General features: G+C 42.5%; 1 protein-coding gene across 5 annotated transcripts in view; it reads left to right on the top strand.

Annotated features, from left to right (window-relative positions):
- Positions 1-25000, top strand: part of Ptp36E (protein tyrosine phosphatase 36E) — a 79340-nt gene that overhangs the window by 30845 nt on the left and 23495 nt on the right. For all 5 annotated transcript variants that reach the window (XM_069337304.1, XM_069337306.1, XM_069337307.1 and 2 more), the window contains 8 exons: positions 7503-7618; positions 10703-10790; positions 11125-11201; positions 11543-11677; positions 12690-12824; positions 12975-13132; positions 14033-14168; positions 17767-17913. In XM_069337304.1, the coding sequence (XP_069193405.1) occupies positions 7503-7618; positions 10703-10790; positions 11125-11201; positions 11543-11677; positions 12690-12824; positions 12975-13132; positions 14033-14168; positions 17767-17913 (992 nt within the window). The remainder of the gene's footprint in view (positions 1-7502; positions 7619-10702; positions 10791-11124; positions 11202-11542; positions 11678-12689; positions 12825-12974; positions 13133-14032; positions 14169-17766; positions 17914-25000) is intronic.

The raw sequence follows: 25000 nt of genomic DNA on the forward strand, positions 1-25000 counted from the left end.
GTTATTGATTTGCTCTACGCCTGGTGGAAGGTCTCTCTTTAAATGTCTAAATTTACTGTAGCTTGGGGAGCTACGAGCAAGGCTTGGGTGGCCTGTGTACGATAGCAATAGTACGTGTACGATAGCGATAGTACGATAGCATGGTGTTACGTGAAGCTGTCGATGTTGAATGCCGGACAAGATCTGGGCGTTATCTTTAATGGTGATAAAGAGGACAATGAGATTCATTTGTAAATGTCTCCTGGTTCGTCTTAACCCTTGTTAGGTCCCATTTAGGCCTTGAAATTCCGTTATCGTCGCCGAACTGTTGAGGGGACGTGAGTAATTTTTTTTAAATTTTGCCCCGAGGGGCGAGTTTATTGGGCAGCGCCACTCATCTTGTGAGTGGACATACCGCCATAGTGACAGTATTGGGCAGCGCCACTCATCTTGTGAGTGGACATACCGCCATAGTGACAGTATTGGGCAGCGTCACTCATCCTGTGAGTGGACATACCGCCATAGTGACAGTATTGGGCAGCGACACTCATCTTGTGAGTGGACATACCGCCATAGTGACAGTATTGGGCAGCGCCACTCATCCTGTGAGTGGACACACCGCCATAGCAGCATGTACAACACTCCCCAATAGGCAGAAAACCCGGACGTGAGGTTACTTGGTCGTGTACAGAGGAGGATAGCCGGGTAAATTCCTGGGATAACAACTGCCGCTATCTTATGAAAGCTAAATTTACATTCTCTAGGATGATAACGAGTAAGGTGAAACCGGATTGGATATCTCTACATATGGGTGACTCAGTAGTGCAGTCGGCTTCGTTATTGACCTACACTCGGGGGGGATCTCGGGTTCGATTCCAGGGGAGGGACAGAAATGTTTATGAACGTTTCCTTTCACCTAATGCCGCTGTTCACCTAGCAGTAAATAGGTATACCTGAGAGTTAGGCAACTGTTGTGGGTAGCATCCTGGGAAAGGTCAGTAGTTCGACCTTGAGGGGACCTCGATATAAGCCTAAAGTATACATATACAGAGGAAAACGAAGAGTCACAATAACGAGGCTGAAGATATGATGAACCGTCAATCAACAGGTGTACAGGTTCCTGAGCCTATTGGGCTGTCATATCTACACTTGAAACTGTGTATGGAGTCAGCCTCCATCAAGGGAGACATCTCCCGTCAAGCAGGGTGCAGTCGCACCTCCACAGATCTCCAGTATCAGCTCTTGATACTGGTAATGGCTCAAAAGGGCCACCACTTACGGGCTGTTCATGCCCGTGCCACCTTTTGGGTGGCTTAATCTTCATCAATCAATCAGCCTCCACCACATCACTGCCTAATGCATTCCATCTGTTAACTACTCTGACACTGAAAAAGTTCTTTCTAACGTCCCTGTGAAACGTTGGACCGGGGGATCTTTGGATTGTTTCAAGCGTAGGATAGACACGTGTGAGCGAGTTAGTGGGGGGGGGGGGAATAAATAAGAGCTGCGTCCGAATGGGCCAATAGTCCTTCCTTAGTTTCCTTAATTCTGGCGTTTGTGACTGACGGTGGTTATCTTGAGAGGTTATCTTGAGAGGTTATCTTGAGATGGTTTCGGGGCTTTTTAGTGTCCCCGCGGCCCGGTCCTCGACCAGGCCTCCACCCCCAGGAAGCAGCCCGTGACAGCTGACTAACACCCAGGTACCTATTTACTGCTAGGAAACAGGGGCATAGAGTGAAAGAAACTGCCCATTGTTTCTCGCCGGCGCCTGGGATCGAACCCAGGACCACAGGATCACAAGTCCAGCGTGCTGTCCGCTCGGCCGACCGACTCCCCATTACCAGTGGTTACCTTGAGGTTACCTTGAGGTGCTTCCGGGGCTTAGCGTCCCCGCGGCCCGGTCGTCGACCAGGCCTCCTGGTGATTACAACACTGGCAGTGTTGTAATCCAATTTAGGAAGTATTCCGTAGCTAGAACAAACAAACATTAATCATCCAAGCTCCCAGACAGCATGAGGGTTGATTGATTGATTGATAAAGATTAAGCCACCCAAAAGGTGGCACGGGCATGAATAGCCCGTAAGTGGTGGCCCTTTTGAGCCATTACCAGTATCAATAGATGATACTGGAGATCCGTGGAGGTGCGACTGCACCCTGCGTGACGGGAGATGTCTCCCGGACCAAATGGTGACCAAATGGTCGTGTGTGGTCTGATTGATTGATTGATTGATTGATTGATTGATGAAGATTAAGCCATCCAAAAGGTGGCACGGGCACGAATAGCCCGTAAGTGGTGGCCCTTTTGAGCCATTACCTATCAATAGCTGATACTGGAGATAGATGATCAATAGACAGCATGAGGGAGCTGGGATTGTAATATATATGGGAGAAGTTTATGGCGGGAACTCAGAATACTGCCGCCGTCGTCTTAATATTTAACTCTTTTTTTCCATTTCTTTGAAGTCCAATATTATCAATGTTTATTTTGTTAATTTAGTTATTTGTACAGTAAATTTACAGATATTGTAAATCTTTGATGAAAGTGTTTCAGGGGCCAGATTCACCAAGCAGTTACGCAAGTACTTACGAACGTGTACATCTTTCCTCAATCTTCGACGGCTTTGGTTACATTTATTAAACAGTTTACAAACATGAAAACTTGCCAATCAACTGTTGTTATTGTTATCAACAGCCTCCTGGTGCTTTGGAGCATATTAACTGTTTAATAATTGTAAACAAAGCCGCCAAAGATTGAGAAAAGATGCACAGGTTCGTAAGTGCTTACGTAACTGCTTCGTGAATCTAGCCCCAGATCTTTAACCATAAATGTTTACATGTGTGTATTAATGTGGCAATGTGTGAGTTGTGGATTTAGGAGCAGACGTATATGCCTGGTGGAGCGCTCAGTGGCGCGTAGCCTCGCCTACGGGACGCTGGTGTTATCCTGCGTCGCGGTCTATGGCGGAAATTGAACGGATATGACGCTGGAGTTGGAGTAGCGGTGTTCCTTTTTCCAGGGGTCGGCGCTTTCCTGTAGGTGCGGTGGCTTCTTCCATGGCGGGGCCAGCTTCCTCTGGGAGCACCGGCCACCCACATGAATGGCAGGGGCGGCTTCGAGGTGTCGGTGTTTCCCTCTGGAACAACTTCGCCAACCAGCGACACTTTCGGTGTTTACCCAAAATAAGGCAGATATTCAGAAGAGAATGAGAATGGTCCAGGACGGACCGAAACGTCGTCATCCCTTCAACTTCTAGTGTGTGGTCTGGTCAACATTCAGAAGAGTACAAGAGCCCCTCTAGGGGCTGCTGGCCTCAGTATTATGGTGTTTGAGTATACTGCAGCTAAAAATTCTTGAAAGTTTTCTTGGTCTAACCAACTAATTTAGTTGCTGTGTACTCAAATTACGATAATACTGCGACCAGCAGCTCCTAAAGGGCCTCTTGTATTCTTCTGAACATCTGCCTTATTTTGGGTAAACACCGAGGAAAATGCCGTTGGCGGGTTCTTCATGGGTCCTCTCCATTGAACTAAGAATACTTCAAGAAGTATTTGACAGCTACGTCTACCAGTTTTGCTCTCCATACCCATCATATCCTTGTGGGTTATCAGTAATCTATGTCTTTGGGATTCAAGTCTTCAGGTATTAGAATCATAGTTTTCGTTCTCCTTGTAACTTGTGACCGTCTTTTCCATTACTTTAAGGCAGGTCTTGTGGCTTGTATCCTGCACCTCCAAACATCTTACACTGCCTGGTTGTAAATCACCGCTGCCACTATCCTTATAGTGATAAGGATAGTGCCCTCTCGCTGTTGGTATTCCTGGTAGGTACTCTTGCTGATCGGTTTCCTCTGATAATGGTATTTCCTCAAAGCTCCAGTGGAACTGTAGCGTTTGGAGGTAAACTGTGCAGGTTTGGTAAACCAATATATTCCCCTCATATGGTCTCAAGTGCTTTCTGCCGTGACGCGTCCATATATCAGCTGCTGGAAGCCCAAGGGAGATGGGAGAAGATAGCAGAAGGGAGAGGAAGAAAGAAGATGGGAGGTAGAGAGGAGAAAGAAGAGGGATCCCTTTTGTCATCCACACTTCCGGGGGAAATAGACAATAGCTCGGTCGACAGAGCTTCGACCTCACACACATGGGGTCCACGGTTCGAGTCTCCTAGAGCCCCAGGTGACTGGAAAGAGGGATCCCCCTTTGAAGAAGCGAGAGGTAAAACTGGAGTATCTGAAGACAGAGGTCCCAAAAGGCTTGGCCCACAGGCCGTTCAGATCATGTGGGACATGAGGTGAATCAAAGGTTTACCCAGAGTGAACTCAAAGAACCTGGTGTGATCCAAGGCATCCTGAAGATCCACAAGGCCCTGAAGTGAACCACAGGGCCCTGAAGTGAACCACGGGGCCCTGAAGTGAACCACAGGGCCCTGAAGTGAACCACGGGGCCCTGAAGTGAACCACAGGGGCCCTGTGGTTCGACGACGATTTAGCTGCTTATGTACGACGATTTAGCTGCTTATGTACGACGATTTAGCTGCTTATGTACGACGATTTAGCTGCTTATGTACGACGATTTAGCTGCTTATGTACGACGATTTAGCTGCTTATGTACGACGATTTAGCTGCTTATGTACGACGATTTAGCTGCTTATGTACGACGATTTAGCTGCTTATGTACGACGATTTAGCTGCTTATGTACGACGATTTAGCTGCTTATGTACGACGATTTAGCTGCTTATGTACGACGATTTAGCTGCTAATGTACGACAATTTTGTTGTTATGTGTACGAAAGCTCTCCTATTTGTGTACGTTCCTCTGGGTACATAAATATGTCAAATATAGTTTAAACTAATAGATATTACGTTAATAAGCTGATTTATGAAGCTTTAATTAAGCTGGCTTATGAAGCTTATTTCACCTCTCCTGGGTACAGGGGGAGGTGCATCTTCTCTCTCTCTTGACAGGTTTGCAGGTTTGACACATAATGTTATAGGTGTATATCTGACTAGCACAGGTGACACTGAGTCAGGTGTGTGCGACCCAGAGCCCATCTCTATAGGGTTCACCGGCCAGGGTGAGAGAAGGATGGGGTGGCGATGGGCAACAGGTGGCAGTTAGTGGATAGAGGGGACGTCCACAGCCAAGGTCGTGTATAAGCGCCTAACCCACTTGGCGCGCTCCCACTGCCCGTGGCAGCTGAGTGGGTTCAAATTTCAAATTTCGAATTCAAAAGTTCGCGCGTACACTAACGAACTTTTTCACCGCATCGCCCCTTTTCGCGGAATCCGTTGTGTGTGTCTTCTCACCTATATGTACTTGGGAGGGCGAGCTTCAATTCCTGGGCCCCCAACGCTCCGTCTTTCAAATGCCGACCGCTTATTACAATGACTCCTGATCTGATCTTTAAAAATAAATTGCCTAGAAGGTGCTTAAAGGTTGTGCACAGGTGCTGGATTTGTGAAGATATACGTTTGAATTGAGGGTTGAGTGGAGTAGAATAATAAATGGGATGCGATGGAATTGGCGAATGTAAGCCTTATAATTTGAGGGCGATTTTTTGGGTAGCTGTTTTGTGGTTGTGGTTGATGGTGACTTTGCGCCTTTGGGTTGATAGTTGAGAGAGTATAGACTATACATATGTGCATGAAGAGAGTGACAAGGTTTAGCATGTTTGAGAGTGTATCTTTGTATGTATGTATGTATGTATGTGTATTTGTGTGTATGTGCATGCATGGCTGTACAACGATATCAACTTTCCTGCCATCCTTTCCCTTCCTCTTCTGCTCCTTCCCTGCTCCGATATTCCTTTCCCACTATCAGCTCACCGGGTCAGTGAGGCAGAGATGAGAGCCTCAGAGAGCTGTGAGAGCCTCAGAGAGCTGTGAGAGCCTCCTGGTGCTCCTGAGACCGGCAGCCACACGTCAGGGAGAAGGAAAACCATGTAGCATTTCACCAGCTTGGGTATATATAGCCTCCTGGATCCACACCGGTGAAAAGCCTACTCCGGACAACTATTCTGACCACACGTCAATTTTAAGGTGCTTTAATCTGTACTATTGTGTCGCATTTTTTAACGAATTAGCTGATTCCGTAAAGAATGCGACGTACCAGATGGACACGGGGTTCGGGTGTATACGCTTACTTAAAATACTGAGATGCAAATTGCCTTGCGTCCCGGGCAGCCTAGTGGTGAAACACCCGCCCTGTGCTTCGCAAGCACTTTGGCCTGGGTTCGTATCCTGGCCGGGGAGGATTGACTGGGTATCAATCCTTAAATGTACTGTTCAACCAGCAGTGAATGGGTACCTGGCTGTTAAACGATTTGGCGGGTCGTATTCCAGGGAATATTAGGATTAAGGACGTGCCTGAAACGCTATGCGAGCCGATGGCTCTACAAGAATGTTGGAACTCTTGTATATATATAAATACATAAATAAAATTGTACTGAAAGATCTTGTTTCTGTATGTCACAATGGTGGAACACGCGCTCAATTACTCCCAACGAAGAGTTTTACGAATAATTGTGAATTTGTCTGTTTACTGAGTTTGTGAAATGGACACCAACCCTTCTCTTCATATCTCTCTCTCTCTCTCTCTCTCTCTCTCTCTCTCTCTCTCTCTCTCTCTCTCTCTCTCTCTCTCTCTCTCTCTCTCTCTCTCTCTCTCTCTCTCTCTCTCTCTCTCTCTCTCTCTCTCTCTCTCTCTCTCTCTCTCTCTCTCTCTCTCTCTCTCTCTCTCTCTCTCTCTCTCTCTCTCTCTCTCTCTCTCTCTCTCTCTCTCTCTCTCTCTCTCTCTCTCTCTCTCTCTCTCTCTCTCTCTCTCTCTCTCTCTCTCTCTCTCTCTCTCTCTCTCTCTCTCTCTCTCTCTCTCTCTCTCTCTCTCTCTCTCTCTCTCTCTCTCTCTCTCTCTCTCTCTCTCTCTCTCTCTCTCTCTCTCTCTCTCTCTCTCTCTCTCTCTCTCTCTCTCTCTCTCTCTCTCTTTCTCTCTTTCTCTCTCCACACACATCAAGCGAAATTTACATTTACTCAAACTACATATAAATTCGTGTTGGATAGCATACAGGCGCGGCTCCTAACTCACATTTAATGCAGCTTAGCCAGCGTGTCCCCCTCCCCCTTCCCGCTCAAACTGTGCGCAACGCTACCTTCATTTTATGCCCAGACAATGAGTGTTTAATGCTTTGCATAAGTTGTTACGAATACAACTGTTTGATTTCGAGTCTCGCTAAGCCTCTGTGCATAAGCGTTTGAATAATAATTGCTAAACCATGACGAAATGAAAATTTAGAATTTTAGTCGTAATAAAGTTGGCCTCGTTCACGATATCTCGTTAATTTAATCAAGTAATCATTATTTTTGTGTCATTGCATCTTAAGTTTACAACATATGTCATTATTTTCCTTATGAATCTTCCCTAAGAGCTAAAACACGTAAGTTATTCCCAGAGGTGATTATTTATGACTAAACAATGCTGTAATTTCTTCAGACACAAGAGTCTGACGGATCTGTTTCTTTCCATATGACAGCGGAGGAAGACAAAGCCATTGGCGCCATTCCCACAAAACCCATAGAAGCCAAGGATCTTCCCAGAATCTGTGAACAGCATCGTCGCTACCCGATCCTGTACAAGGTGGAGTTCCAGGTTAGTGCCATCCTGTACAACGGTTGAACTCGCGGTCAGGGACATTCTATACAACAAGTGCTGAATTGCCTATACAAAGAGAGCTTTCAGTGCAGGCGATGAGTCGCAATAACGTGGCTGAAGTATGTTGACCAGACGACACCTTAGAATGTGAAGGGACGACGACGTTTCGGTCCGTCCTGGACCATTCTCAAGTCGATTGTCGATACAATCGACTTGAGAATGGTCCAGGACGGACTGAAACGTCGTCGTCCGTTCACTTTCTAGTGTGTGGTCTGGTCAACAGAGCTTTCAGTCCATAGTCATCCTCTGAGAGGTGGTCAAGCACGCCCTGGTTCTTTTCTCAGAGGTCAAGCTTGAAATCTATGTTGCACAAAATCTTGATAACAACCTGCCTTACTCAAATTGAGTTTTCGGGAGCTTTTTGTTAAAAGAGTAGCTAGCAAATGTCTATTAATTTTATGGGATTAGTTGTTTACTCATTAATAATGTCGATGACGTGTTAATTGCCTCCACTGAAGGCAGTTTAGTCAACAAACCATTTTCTCATGACACTTCTGAGAATTTTTAACGACTAATAAACTCCTAACTCAAATTGGGGAAAAAAAATTATGAACTAACATATAATTGTCTAAAAAAATTAAATGATTCCGTTAAAAATAAGCCATGAAAAGTCGTTTTGTTGAATTTAATTGTATGTTGTTGTTGTTGTTGTTGAGTTAGGGGCGACGACGATCGTGGGATCGGATGCGCCCCGGCGTACCCGTGAAGGGTGAATCGCAAAGCCAGGAAAGGCGAAATGCTAAGCCAAAACGCGAAACGTGTGACGCCAAGCACTAGAAACTAATATGCCACACGGCAAAGCTACGCACAAAGGGAGAGGCAGAAGCACATAACAGAACAGGGCAAACAAACAGCCAGAAGGGCACACAGCATGTCATAGAGCAAATACACAAGAAATCAGAGCACATACTTGCCCGGGAACTTGGCCCGCGGGAATCTTACATTGAACGCCTCCCAGAGCACCCATTGCCAAGGGTCCCGTCCATCCACCGGGGACGCCATAACATCCGGAACCGGGGCAACAAACACCTGCAAACTGGGGACCCAGATGGTAGAACTCATGAGGCGAGAAGTCGCCACTCGCCCCCACAGGAAGGGAACTTGCCCCCCACGAAAGCACTCCGGTCCGTCAGACAGCAGTAACTCGGCAATCTTCGACCAGTGACCCGGTGGCATCACAGACGCCGGCAACACGTCCCCCAGGGCCCCAACGCGCACCCGCACCACAAGGGTACCCGCGGCCCCGGGCACACCACCAGACGACAGCAGGGAACCCGGACGGCGTGCATCCTTCCGTAACGTCACCACCAGGCCACGCCCAGCACCAGAGTCCACATCATCCCTGGCAGCGGAAGCCACCACCCCCCACTGCGGAGAGTCCCCCGGCGGAGAAAGAACCGAAGGCACGTCCGAGACACAGGCACCAGCACCGGCAGGCACATGGACCTCCGCCACCACGAACCGCGGAGACATCGACGCATCCGTATCCAAACTGTCAACATCCGAAGCCCTACAGTCACTGAAGTCACCAACGTCGGCCCAGGAAGAAGACGAACGCCGGGAACGTTTGGGCACCGGCCGGATATCGTACGAGCCGGTAAGTGACCCAGAAACACGGGTACCACGAGCCGAAGGAACCGACGCCAGGACGGCAGCAGCCTCTACCACAGGGGGAACCGGGCCACACACAGCAGGAGGCTCCGCAGTCACCCCAGCACCAAGCACATCCGGGACCCGAGTCACGGACACAGGGCCAGGCGCAGCATCAGAAGACGAGGGAGAAGACAGCGACGTCACACAGGGAGCTCCAGGAAGGCCCATGGGAGCAGTTGGAACAGCAACAGGATCAGGCAGACCAACCGACGGTACCTCAAGAACCGTAGGAGGGACGGCAACAACCGGAGGAACGGCAGGCGCCGCCGGGGAAGCTGCAGCAGCAGACGGGACGCGCACCACCTCATCAACATCACCGGAGACAGCCTCCAGAGGGAGCGGCGGGAAATCCTCGTCGCGGAACAAGTTGACAGGAGCAGCAGGGGCCTCAGAGCATCCGGCAGCCTGATGCCCCAACAGGCCACACCGGAAACAGGTACGAGGCTGCCGGGCATAATACACCCGGACGTAGTACCCCATAAGCCGGACAGAAGAAGGTATATCCGACCGCAGGCGCATCCCCAACGTGCGAATGTTTGTACGCCTCCCAGCATACCGCCCCGAGGAGAGCGTGTTCACCCGCACGCTGACAACAGTACCAAAACCCCCGAAGTAACGCCGGAGGAGGTCATCAGGGAATTCCAGGGGCGCACCATGGATACTGACATAAGTCAGGGTACCACTGCGGTCCGAAATCGCCACAGAGCCGGCATCGTCTGGCAACGGCAACGTACGCCCCTCGTACCGACGGAGGAAGTCCCGGTACTCGTCCTCCCCCACGAACTTAATAACAACCCGATGGGCCGAAACTAGCTCCACACCGTAAACAGCTTCCACCGGAACACGAAGCATGTCACACATCACCATCTCGATGGTCGGATAACCAGCCTTACAAGTAAACTCCAGGCCCACGGAGTTCACACGCTGAACAGGAGGAAGATGGCCCCCCATGTCAGAACTGCCACGTCAACGCAGCCAGGCAGGCAACAAAACTGGTAGGGCAATGACGCCCACACCACCTGGCGACCAAAACAGCAAACAACTCCAACAGCCACGGAGGGTCGAGAAACGTCCTCACTCCACGGCTGCCAACAGTCGACTCTTTAATTGTATGTATAATCACAGGATGAGTGGCGTTATCACAGGATGAGTGGCGTTGCCCAATAAAATCGCCCCTCGGGGCAAAATTTAAAAAAAAATCATAGGCTTCCTTCGTCGCTTATGTTTATTGTTTGTGATGTGTGTCTATGTATGTATTAACACGATGTACTGAACGGGGTGAGAATAGCTTGAGCTACCTCATCCCTTTGTGTGTATTTTACCTCAATAAACTTATTTCAATTTCAATTTCGTCGTTTTGTTTTTCAGATGGCGTCGAAGGTGGAGCCTCACTCACTGCGCCACGCGCTCAAGGAAGCCAATGAGCTCAAGAACACACACAAGAGAAGTATTCCTTGTAAGTTCTACCTGTTTACCTTTCGCCAGCTGGTCTCCTGTTTCTCCCCAGCCAGCTGGCATCTTGATCTCTGCCAGCTGGAGTTTCTCCCCCGAAAGCTCGTCTCCTATTCCACACCGCCATCTGGCGTCCTAGATGTAACTGTAGACTCCTAGATATAGTTCTAGCTTCCTAGAAAAAATGTAGCGTTTTAGATATAGTTGTAGCCTCCTGGATACAGCTGTAGACTCTTGATACAGCTGTAGACTCCTAAATACAGCTGTATATAGCCACCTAGACACAGTTATAGCCTCCAATTTCAACAGGTCTAACAATATTGGATCATCTCTTGCAGACGACTACAACAGAGTAGTGTTAGATGTCCTCCCAGACGTCCCAGACTCGGACTACATCAACGCCTCTTATATCGACGTAAGTCGCATAACTTCCAACCTAATGTATCGCTGTAACCTTATACTGTACGTTAGGCTATTTTAACGGCTCCTTTATCGACGTAAGTCGCATAACTTCCAGCCTAATGTATTGCTGTAACCTTATACTGTACGTTAGGCTATTTTAACGGCTCCTTTATCGACGTAAGTCGCATAACTTCCAGCCTAATGTATTGCTGTAACCTTATACTGTACGTTAGGCTATATTAACGCCTCCTATATCGACGCAAGCTCTCATAACCTCCAGTCTACTGTATTTTAGGCTACATATCAACTCTTGTATCGACGTAGTGACTCTACGTCTGACGTATGTCCCCACAGAGTCTGCTGGCGCCGAAGGCCTACATCGCGACACAGGGACCTCTAGAGAACACCATAGCCGACTTCTGGCGTCTGGTCTGGCAGCACAAGACGCGTCTCATTGTGATGCTCACCAAGACATTCGATTTTATTAAGGTAAGAAAGTATTAACGTACCTTCGTGATATTTACCGAATTTACCCGAGGGCCTCTGAAGTGGTTTCGTACGTGGAGCAATGACCCATAATAGTTTTGTTGATTGTTTTTGGTAGAAAAGCACCAAGAAGAGGGTAGACTTTAATGGTAGGTTTAACAGCAATACGTATGGAGAGTGTTTATAAGGGGTCCTAACATGGTGAGAGAGGTTAGAGAGTTGAAAGTCAGCCGACTATATGAAGGCTCGAGTACACAGCTGGCTCCTTACGGGCTATTCATGCCCGTGCCACCTCATTTGTGGTTTAATCAGCTGGCTTCAGCTGTACCTAACATAACTGCAACTTAACATTAACTGAAGTTTATTCCTAATGAAAAAACTAACAATAAGATCATGAAATTATTTGATAAAGTCAGCTTTAGTCGAGCTTATGTAGGATAACATCTCTTAGTTTACAGTTTCATTAGCAACATCAACACCATTCCTGTTGAAATCTAAGTTGGGAGACCAACACAAGAGATTGACTACTTCCCCTCCCCCATCTCCAGTCAGTGGTCGAGCCATATATTTATCTCACACATATTTTTAAGAATTCTTAATTTAGTTCTGAATAAGGTTTGTGGGTTGCCGTAAATCATGAATATGCATCTATATTACGCTGTTTATTTTCCTGTGCATGCAATGAAAAGTTATTTTCAGTTTATTTATACCAAATTTGCATTTTGAGCTGGTCATAGGAGTTACAATCCCTCTGCAGACGAAGAGTCGCAATAACGTGGCTGAAATATGTTATTTATTTATTTATTTATTTATTTATTTATATATATACAAGAAGGTACATTGGGTTTGTGAGAATACATTGGATAGTATAGTATTTACATTCTTGTAAAGCCACTAGTACGCACAGCGTTTCGGGCAGGTCCTTAATCTAGCAAATCTAGCATGTTCTTAATCATGTTCTAGCATGTTCTAGGTCCTTAATCTAGCATGTTGACCAAACGGCACCTTTCCTCAGGTGATGTGTGTACAATACTGGCCAGCGATGGTTGGCTGTCCTGACCACTACGAGGGCATCAAAGTCGACCTTCTCAAGGAAGAGCAGCTGGCCAACTTCCAGATTCGCACTATGAAACTCAGCTTAGAAGGACACGTGAGGCTACCCACTACTTCTTTGTCTCTTATGCGTATCTCACGAGTATTAAAATTGTAACGTACTTGTAATCTATAGCTTCTAGTGTCATTGTTTCCCCTCGAGGAGGACTCGTTGGTGAGATTAGTAATCCAGCCTCACCATTCACAGCCTGAGGAGGAGAGAGAGGTGGTCCAGTATCACTATACAGAGTGGCCCTCACATACGCAACCCTTCATCAATGGTCTCTTAGAGTTCCGGCGGAGAGTGAAGCTCTGGACGCAAGCCAATATAACTCCAGCTGATGGCCCCACCATTGTGCACTGCAGGTACACCGGAACGTCTTAACTATATGGTAGAAACAAAACAGGGGCGTCGGATATGATGAAGACGAGGAGTCACAATAACGTGGCTGAAATATGTTGACCAAGAAACACAATAGAAAGTGAAGGGACGACGATGTTTCGGTCCGTCCTGGACCATTCTCAAGTCGATTGTAGAGATATTCTCACAATCGATTTGAGAATGGTCCAGGACGGACCGAAACGTCGTCGTCTCTTCACTTTCTAATGTGTGGTTTGGTCAAAATCGCATATGAAGATAGTTATAACCCTTCATAAGTTGACATGTCTTAACCTTCACCAGCACAGAGATAGTTACAACGAAAGGTGTACCCTACTTCTCATTTTGCCGGAATTTACCTGGATTTGATATACACTGAGAGTTTACTTTATCCCTCACATTAATTTATGACTAAAGTATACTTACTGGTTGATCACCAAACTGCTGATAGCTCAAATAACCCTCTCACGGTTAATAGACCTTGGGTCAGATTCACGAAGCAGTTACGCAAGCACTTACGAACCTGTACATCTTTTCACAATCTTTGACGACTTTGTTTACAATTATTAAACAGTTAATGAGCTCCGAAGCACCAGGAGGCTGTTTATAACAATAACAACAGTTGATTGGGGAAGTTTTCATGCTTGTAAACTATTTAATAAATGTAACCAAAGCCGCCAAAGATTGAGGAAAGGTGTACACGTTCGTAAGTGCTTGCGTAACTGCTTCGTGAATCTGACACCTTATGCCAAACAGCCAATCAAAATAATTTGTAATCCACGTGTGATTTTCTTTTGTCTTGGTGCAAATGGGTGACCGTATTGTGAGATAATTGGTTACTGAAACGGCCCGAGTACAGCCTAATGTAATGTGTTTTCTCTGGACAGTGATGGAGGTGCAAGGACCGGTGTCTACATAGCTCTTGATGCCAACTTGGAGCTGAACGAAGAAGATGGCAAGCTGGATATCTATGGCTATGTCAAAAAGATGAAGCAAGCACGTCTGGGATTGATCGAAACTGTGGTAGGTAGTTAGGCGGCGCGTTAATACAAATACTCCGGTATCAATCAATCACTGTTTATTCGATAGAATGTGTATACAACGAACATAAGAGTTGTAGAGTCTTGGGTCGATTAGAACTGCCTGTATTACCTGTAATTGGGGAAAGGATTGTAGCTTCTGTAATTAGTGCTAATTAATTTTGCTATTAAGATAATGAGATAATGGAGCGAGTATAAGGATTACTCGCTACAGAGTAATGTACAATTGTAAGGACAGGAGTTACACACATACTAATGAAGCAAAGCGTTTCGGGTAGAACATAAACATGACAAACAAGTTAACTAAAAAGTGTGAGTGGGGGAATAACACATAATACTAAAGAGAAGTGAGTCAACAAAATGAGAACGATTATGGACAATAAATAACACATGAATGCCAAAAAAAGGCAAATGCTAAAAGGATGACAGGCATAAACTATTGAAATATGGAGTATTTTGGAGTCCTAATTTTTATTAATTTTATTTTATAATTAATTTAATTATCTAACAACCCAGAGTTAAAAAAGTTAAACCAAGTACGAAAAATTTGGGTTTCGTACTTGTTTTAACTTTTTTGTTAAATAATTTTATACCAAGTACAAAATGCCATGATTTTATTATGGCATCGTATGTACTTGCTCTATAAATCCCACATTATGTTTGTAACTCATTTTCAATGTATCTTTACCCGAATAAACATCTTATCTTATCTAACAGTTAGGTTCGTTCTCAACTCACAATCGGGAATCCTGGGTTCAAGTCCCAGCTAGGCGTTACAGAAATGGTTGGGCACGTTTCCTATCATCTAATTCCTCTCTTCACGTAACAGAAAATAGGTACCAGTGAGTTAGTCAACTGTGGCGGGGTATTATCCTAGGAGGCTCAGTAGTTCGACCTTTGGGGAACTCTATATATATATGCCTAACTTGTATGTTTAAGATTGACCTCACAGATTATAACCTGTAAAAGTAATCACACCCTATGCAATATTTGTTTAATTATTATTATTATTATTGTTATTATTATTTTTATTTCTGTTATTATTTTGACCAGACCACACACTAGAAATTGAAGGGACGACGACGTTTCGGTCCGTCCTGGACCATTCTCAAGTCGATTGACAATCGACTTGAGAATGGTCCAGGACGGACCGAAACGTCGTCGTCCCTTCAATTTCTAGTGTGTGGTCTGGTCAAAATACTTCAGCCACGTTATTGTGACTCATCGCCTGCATCTGTTATTATTATTAAATAAAGTTTGAGTGCTTTAAAACTTGTCAAAAACGCAATTTACGTGTAGTGACTTTTCGAGAATGCTTCAATGACACACGAATATTGTTACAAAACCCCTCATGTTTATTTTGTTAATAAATATATAAATAATTGAATCCTTGAACTCCAATAGGCAACCAACGATCCCTGAAACCTGTGTATAAGTATGCTCCCTAGCCCGCTCCCTTCAGTTTGTTATTGTCCCTTCGGAGTAGGCCGCCGGAGGCTCCGTGCTGTACCTACCCCACTCCCCACAACAACAACAGAGGTTATTCTGGTAAATAATAACATACATAGGCAATTTCAAATATTAAAAGGTAAACATAATGTAATTATTATTATTATTGATCAAATCAGTAGTAGGTATGAGAAGGATTTGAACTTATGTTCAGGGTATTCTCAAATCAATGCCTAAAACCACACCACAACATGGTCAAAAGCATTGTAACCTGGGATTTTATAATAATAATAATAAATTTATTTAGGTAAGGTACATACATACAATAAATTTTTACAGAGATTGGTTGACTTATAGGTAGAGCTAGTACATACAATGCCTAAAGCCACTATTACGCAAAGCGTTTCGGGCATGTCGTGGCATTCGTGGCATTTCGGGCATTTTGACCATGTCGTGGTGTAGTGGTCTTTGAAAGCAGAATATTTGCCCGAAACGCTATGCGTTCTAGTGGCTTTAGGTATTGTATGTACTACCTCTATCTTTAAATCAAACAGAATGTTTGTACTGTAACTCTGCAACTATGTATGTACTTTTCCTAAATAAATTATTATTATTATTATTATTATTATTATTAATATGGGTTTGATTTTAATTACTGTATAACTCTTACTGATTTTCTCATTGATGCATCACGTTAATGTGATTTTTGTGTGTACAGTATTATTATTATTATTATTATTATTATTATTATTATTATTATTATTATTATTATTATTATTATTATTATTATTATTATTATTATTATTGTAAAACCAATAATGTATACAGATTTGCTTATCTATAATAATATAGGTAAACAGTTTCATAATTCATTTTGTTGGGGGACAGGCAGCCAGTTTATATATATAAATATATATATATTAATATTATACACACATACATGTTATGCTTATATTGAGGTCTCCCAAGGTCGAACTACTGACCATCCCAAGAATGTAACTCCACAACAAGCTGACTAACTCCTGGGTACCTGTTTACTGCATTAGGTAAAAGGAAATACGCCCAACCACTTCTTTCCTACCCGGGATTCAAACGCCGAATTCCTGATTGCGAGTCGAGAATGAACCTGACTGTACCACAATATATACTCTATAGGAAAACCAATCAATATACAGTAGATTATTTCATAGATACCCTGTATAGGTAATCTTATAGATCATATGTTGTAGATGGTTTTCTGTTGCTGGGAAAAGTAAGTCTCTTGGCTTATCAAGATCCTACGAACCAAAGGGGGGGGCTGTATGTGTGATCACCCGACTAGTTACTAGCCACAGCTGATGATATATATAATAGATTTGCCAAGTGGCTTGTTTTACAAACTTCAAGGGACTCTTTAAGATTAAAGTATTTCATAATGTTTTGTACATTGAGAGACTGTCTCGTCTCTGTCTCGTCTCATAGACTGTCTCTGTCTATGTCTAGTTTGATGGTTCGTTCCTTTGGTAAATAGCTTACCTTACAGTACCACTTTGAGATCTCTTACATTTTCTCCACGGTGCCATTTCTATATATAATCTTGTTATATATAGAATGTATCTTGCGACCTTGCCTCCAATGTGTAGTAATATTTACTGTATAAGTATACTGTATATCACTAGGAAAAAGAAGACTTTTACAGCTTATGGCAAACTATCATTTTCTACTGATCCTATATTTTTTAAACCTAAAAATTGCATTTGTAAATTTCAGCTGTAAAATTATGATTAGCTCTTGTATATAATATCTGTATCTTGCCTTTATAAAAATGCACTGACTATACAAGAAATAAATTCCTTACACAGCACTAAATATTTTTTTGGCATGGAAAAGTAAACATTTCTTATGTGGTGTTTTGTTTGGGTTTATGGGATATACTGTATCTAAAGGTTCTTCAGAAAGTTTTATGTCAGTGATTGTATAAAGTATACTGTGTATGTAATATTCAGGTGACAATTATAATCATTTTTAGCTCCCTAATACACCATTTAAAATCTAAACATAATTATAAGTAAATTTCATATACTGTATCAATTTCAATATGTGACAAGCATTTCTACTCCATATTATCTAAATTTAATTTTGTCGTGCAACAGGATCAATATCGGTTTGTTTATGATGCCCTGGAGGAGTTCTTACTCTGTGGTTACTCGTTCTTCCCTGTGAATGAGCTATCTCAGCGACTCAAACACAAATCAATGAAGGTGAATGGCAACAAGAGCGAATATCAAATAGAATTTGAGGTAAGTGTCTTTGATTTTAATTCCTATTACTACTGGTATTCTCTTTACTGGTACTCGTCTTTATAATGTCTTGGTTTGCTCTCACATGATTTTCATTGCTCCTAGTTTGGCTTCCATTTTAATTATTTTATTGATAACAAAAAGAAGTTAGTAAAACTTTTGTTCCTGTAATTAATATTATTAACTGTAGGTAAAACAAATCTTAATTTTAGTGAAATTGTGTGTTTGTATTAGTACATTTCTCCCACTCTCCAGTTTCATGATACACTTACTCGCATACCTATGCCCGTGCGAAACACAACACTTTCTTCCATGCCATTCCTTTATCCTGATTCTCCTTCCATCCTTTTCTCTCTCCATGCTATTTACTATTTTATGTTATACATTTTCTTTGGCATCCTACTTTCATTTGTTTTCTACACGTTTCTTTGATCTTCCTTTCAAACGCAGTCTTCATTTCCCCACAAATTGTTCATTTTATTCTCTTAATTTTTCTTCTTCCAATCCATGTACTTTGTCAGTGACTCATTGAAGCTTCATACACGCACTCTCTCAGTTATTTATCACTCATGTTTCACCCTCAGATATCAGATTAAACTAATTTATGTCTTCAAATATTTTCTTGTCATTTTATAGAGCTATTATATGTGTGCCCTTCAAAACTCTCTTTGGCATATCTAAATTCTTTTTTCCCCTTCCTCTCGGAGAACCCTGGATTCTTCACAGCCTCCACCTGCATATTAATTTAGGGATACATTCTCTCTTATTTGTTTCCATTTTCTTTCATTTTGTTTTATTTCAATAATTTGTTTATAATTTATTTATTTCTACCCCTTCATCATTTACATGATGCCAAATGTACCTATGTACTGTATATCATTATGCTTTAAACATGTATTACTGTAGTTATAAATCATTTTCTTTCCCTGAACATATTTTTCAGTCTGCATCCTGTGTCATTTATTCCTGGAAAACCACATAACACCCACTTTGTCACTGTCAGGTACCATTCCCACTTTATTGTGTGTCACCATTACACCTGTAATATCATATATAGAACATATTCAATTACCACAGCCGCCACCTGTATTAAGCTTGAACTTCTTCACACACATTGAGCTCTTTTGAACTGCACCATATGTCATTCATTCCCTCATTTCACTTTTCATTTAATAGGCATTTGTTTAAAATCAAAGGAATAAAGAAAATAAAAAAAAGGAAATGTGTACAATCTATTTAACAAAAATATTAGTTAAACATTATGCTACACATACTTTTAGTAATAGTTGTTTTCTGTACTGTTCATTATATCATGCTTTGTAACATGAATATTGTGCCCTGTGTAATTTGCTTCTTATTTTTTTTTTTTTACAAGCTTCTGTACTGGTTGAGGAATTATTGGTAACTGTGGTGCCTAGCTGTGCCATGCCTTTGCTTCTAGTTATTTTGGTGCTGATATTAGTATATGTTTAGATCACACCGGGACATGTTATCGGTGCCTGTGATCATGCTGCCAGCGATATGTTACAGAGTAGTGATGTGGCACGTTTTTGCTCTCGTAGTAGTAGTAGTGTGTGGCTTTCTTGTGAGTGTACTGTCTGCTCAGGGAATTGTGCACTCATTGTATTTCTACACAGATGATGAAGTGGTGCTGGCACATGTTACAGTACATTGTAGGTGCACATGTGCATAGTACCCCACACATTTTTGCTGTACTTGCTCAATAGTCCATTTACTGGTCACACATGTAAAAAAAAAGAAAAGAAATGTACTGTTCATGCAGATGCCTTCACACAACTTGTACAGCTCTTCTTACATATTGCAGTGTGCTGTTTTCAGGTGGGGGTTGTGTACTAAGTGTACACATTATAGTGATAGCCAAATCTTTTTATATCATACTGGTTATGTTATAAATATGGTTAGAATTCATTATCTATTACAGTAATGTGACATCACATATTGAAAAAGTTACATTTGCTAAATATAGTAGTGCAAGGCAGTTATGTCTCATATTAGTGCAGCCATTTGCTTTCAACTAATATACTGAACATGAATTATTTGTTTATCAAGGTGCTCCCTTCTTCTCTTTGAAATTGTATTTAAAATAGTCAGAGAAGAAATAATACCTTTGACATGTTCTTAATGCATGCTAGGATTTCTTTCCTAAAAAATAGTTTTTATTCTTTTAATAACAAAGTGAGTTGTATGTTAGGTATTTATATACTGTATATAGTAAGTATAATACTACATACTGTACAGTATGTTTATAAGAATTTTTTCCCCTACAAATGTATCTTTAACAAGTATTTGGATGAATATGTGGATTATGTTATGCATAAAGTGTGACCTCAATTATCTGGACCAATTAATACCTCCAGATGTCCGTATAAATGAAAATCGGGATTGAATAAAAAAATTGTCAAACAATTTTACGGCAATTCCTCATGGTTTGGTATATATATCTTATCAGGCATGTGTGCTTAAAATACTTTCAACTGTTTTAATAGGAATGCATGAGTATATATTTGTAGAAAACCAATTCAATTTTAACGTTCAAGTATTTAATATAAACAAGTGTCCTCCACCGATAAATTGTGTCGACACTTCACAAATAATGGGATTAACTCTCGTTCACTGGGCATACTCTGGTTAATAGGGATGGAGAATTGGGACTATCTTTATCAGCATTACCTATAAACTTGGAAAATGGGGAATCTAGATAATGGAGGCTGCACTATTTTCACAAATTTAAACTATACACACATACTCTCTTGAGGGTACTTTTAATATGTAATAAAACTTAAGATCATTAGGTGTATTATACTATTTTTGTTTATCTATTAGTCTCTATATTTATGATGCCATGTTTGCTTTGGGAAATCTCTTTGCTTGAGAAAGTAGACTTGTGCAGAACCTCCTTCATCACACTTTGATGCTTTTAAATGTTGGTCATTTTTTGAATGAAGAATTAAATGTTTATCAAAGAATTATACATGTTTGTTTAGATATCATACAAGGGAGCAGTCATCATCTGTTTTCACTGTGAGACAAAAATGAGTGACAAAACTGGAGATTAATGAAGCAAACACACAAAAGTGAAAAGTTTGAAGGAACGTAAAAAAAAAGAAAGATGAGCAAGGTACAAGTAACATACATAAAGTCAAAGAAATGGCAATAGGATTCGGTGCATGGCAATATGAACATAGAGGAAATGGGTGAAGCCTTCACACAACATTGTACTGTTAGTAGTTGAAGAGAGCGACAATCAGTGACGGTAATTAGCAGCTTTATAAATTCTACAATACTAAATGCATACACAAACCATGTGGGGGGGGGGGGTTCACATGCACTGTACACTATAAATAATTTTCATATTTGATTTGGGTAAGGAGTATCCATTGCATCTTTAAGATATTTTAAGACCAAGAGCAACCAGTCGTGTCTTCGTAATGTAAATACCGTAATATTCATATGAGAAGAATTTGTGAAGCAAGTTTGTGCAAGAATGTGGAAAGCATATAATTAATATGATTGCAAAATTAATGACTGAACTAAATTCAGACAATTTTGATCATTTTAACAGGTATTTTGTGTTAGATGAATAAATCTGGAACTGAATCAATTTAAAGTGGCAAAAGTTCTCAAAGAAGGAAAGCTCAATGTGGTCGGTTTATGTGGGACTACAGTAACATAAAAGGAAATAATCATGAAGAATACAATGTAATGAATATCCTAAAGATAATAGTGAAATCAAATTAGAGAAATGAAGGAGTATGTCTGTTAATGAATAAAGAGTGATGTGAAGCAAGAAGTAAAATCTCTTATTACAGTTCAAGGTGTTTGTGTGTAAAATGACTGAAGTGAGAAACACAGTTTTCCTCCCAGAAAGTTAAGAGGTCAACCTTTCTGGTGGCTTTTACTCTTAATTTGGGTGATCAAAGTATCCCCTACTCTCTTGCACATCTTACAGTGGACAAGGTTTTGGCCTCTGGTCTTCTGTAGATTGTCTATGATTTTGGAAGGGCTTGATATGACATGTAAACCCATTACTGTAGTACAATAGCCATAATCAGGCAGCCTGGAGCAAGCTCATGCCTGCACCATTGGTCAGTCCTGGCACTGATGTTGTGCAAACATTGTGTATTAGCTCTCCAGGTCATCCTCTGTTGTGGAGAGTCTATGCTTTTCAGTTAAATGCTACCATCTTTTGGACTTTGTCCTGCAGGGGGTCATTTGCATGTGTTCCTGGTCTTTCTTTTAGTATTTACTTCTTGTACGTGTATTATTCCCAGCTTGGAGTATGGACGTTGCCTTTTTTGCTCTCTAAGCTGCTTGCACTTAGGATTCCCTTCCTTGAGTGCTTGTTTACATTGCACCTGCACTGACAGAGTTAATTCTCTGGTGTGTTCAGGAGTTTGCCCTCGAGAGGCCTGACCACTGGGCAGTTCATGAGCCATTGACTCCTCTGTGTAAGCCCTGGGTTCTGGGCTTTCTTTTGGTTCTGAGTGGGGTGCACTAGGGCACACGTGAACTCTATTTACATGGTATGCTGCAGACATCATTTATATGTTACAGGCTGCATTCAGTGTCAGTTCTTTTGGTGAGCATCCCTAGTGGCCTGGTGTCCTGCTTGGCTAGCTGCCTTCAGACCCTGATAATTACCCCTGCATATCTACAGCATGGATCAACCTGTCAAGTCCGCACACTATGTTCTGCTACTGGCAAAGGATCATTCTCTCTGTCTCTGCCATGCTGTCTGTTGGATCAGTGACACCTATTACCCAGAATCCTGCAATAGTGGACCTCTGTTCTCTGAACCTGCTTCACATCAGGAAGCCTATCTGGCAACTGCCAACTAACGAACTAGGTTTGCCCCACCTTTAGCTTTTATAGCATGGTGCTCACTTGGATTCTCTGGAGTTGGCTCCTTTGGTGTTTAGGGACCCAGAATTGGAGGTACAGAATTTATAACTGCACCTTTTCTTCCTTTTTCTGCGGGGGGTGGTTGTCCTCCTGGTCTTTCACCCGGATTCTGGCTCCGAAGCATCTCAGAGTTTCAGAGTCAGGGCGGGGTTTAGCTCAGGATATAGCTCAGCTTTTGCCTGGGATGGTCCTATCCATTTCGACAGTGGAGGTAGTTGAGCCATCTCCTCCCACTGGGGATGCGGAGTCTTCAGCTTCACAACTGCTTACCGGTTCCAATTCTCCTCCTTGGGACGACGCCTTTCTGTCCTATGCATTGGGCAAGGAACATGGCTCTGCTGCAAGGCAGATCCATAGGTGTTCTTTAGTCCTTCCTGCAAGTTGGTGCCTTCTCCAAAAGTTATTTTGCTTTAGGGGATCAATTTTTCGTACCCCTCGTCGATGTATGAGTTTGAATACTCTGTATCTCCCCCAGGATTTAGTTCCATGTGATGTTCAGCACCTCAGATTAGTCTTATTTCTAGAGGTTTCCATGGTCCTGCATTTCTCTATATGTGGCTCATGCAGACCTTTTTAGGTACCTCATGCAGATTTTGAACCTTGATTCAGTGATGACCTGACTTCATTCAATTACAGGTCTGCCTCAGCTTATTGGGTGCATTATGAGGTTCCAAATCCATCCTGGCTGGCTAACAATCCTCTTTTCCTTGGGCTTGGCATGGGTTCTGTTGAACCCGAATGTTTCAATGGCGGTAAGACAGTTCCATCTTTCCGGTGTTCTAGGGTAGGACTTTCTATGTTCAAGATCTTCCTGTTTGAATTTTCATTTTCACCATTTTCAGAATCTCTTTAAAATTCATCCATGGAATATTATAATAAAAAACTGTTCATACACAAATTGGAATATAAAGCAGTTTTATGTCTCCCATATATCTCAAAGTGTACATAAATGAGCGAATAAATATTTGTAGACATGCTATTTAATGACTCCTGGACTTAATAATAAGTATTATTAATTATATGAGCTAGGTATAGAGGCTCGAGGTTTTAAATATGCCAAAATTAATACAATATATGGAAGAAAAAAGGTGATATGATTACCACATTCAGATGGTTTATTAAATTCCAGTTGCCTCTTATGAACTTCGTTATATTATAAACATATTGTACTACAGTACTGTACATGTGTTTATACTGAAGAAACTTCTTGAAATATGGCTGATATAACCACCAGCACAATTGTTCAACAGACTTAAATTTTAGTCACTGTATGGGGGCATAACAGCTGAGTGGACAGCACTTTGGATTTGTTGTCCACAGGTTCCGGGTTCGAATCCCGGTGGAGGCGGAAACTAATGGCTAGAGTTTCTTTCACCCTGATGCCCGTTACCTAGCAGTAAATAGGTACCTGGGGGTTAGACAGCTGCTACGGGCTGCTTCCTGGGGGTGTGTAATGAAAAGGAGGCCTGGTTCGAGGACTGGGCCGCGAGGACGCTAAGCCCCGAAATCGTCTAAGATACTGTAACCTCAAGAAGATACTGTATAGGCTATTCTTTGAAGGAAGGCATCCTGTAGCATTGTTGTGCTAAGTTGGGATTAGCATAGGTTAGATCTGTGATTTTGGCTATTACACATAGTTCATACATAGTCTTGGCCCCCTATGGTGCCAGATATCTTCAGTAATACAAATATACTTTTGGTGATTATGCCTAAAGTTTGTTTCAGTAAGTACATATCCTCATTGGCAAGCCAGTACAACACACATCATGCACAAAATACATGAATAATTTTAACACTTTGGGGGATTATCTGAAAAATGTTGCCGGGTTCAGTTTGATCACCATGGGGGGTTTGATCACCATGGGGTTTGAGGGGGCCTCATAGCCAGGTGGATAGCGCGCAGGACTCGTAATTCTGTGGCGCGGGTTCGATTCCCGCACGAGGCAGAAACAAATGGGCAAAGTTTCTTTCACCCTGAATGCCCCTGTTACCTAGCAGTAAATAGGTACCTGGGTGTTAGTCAGCTGTCACGGGCTGCTTCCTGGGGGTGGAGGCCTGCTCGAGGACCGGGCCGCGGGGACACTAAAAAGCCCCGAAATCATCTCAAGATAACCTCAAGATAGATAACCATGTACATTGTTTTTTCTCCAGATTGATATGGATA

Source organism: Procambarus clarkii, chromosome 37, assembly GCF_040958095.1.
Source record: "Procambarus clarkii isolate CNS0578487 chromosome 37, FALCON_Pclarkii_2.0, whole genome shotgun sequence".
Classification (NCBI taxonomy): domain Eukaryota; kingdom Metazoa; phylum Arthropoda; class Malacostraca; order Decapoda; family Cambaridae; genus Procambarus; species Procambarus clarkii.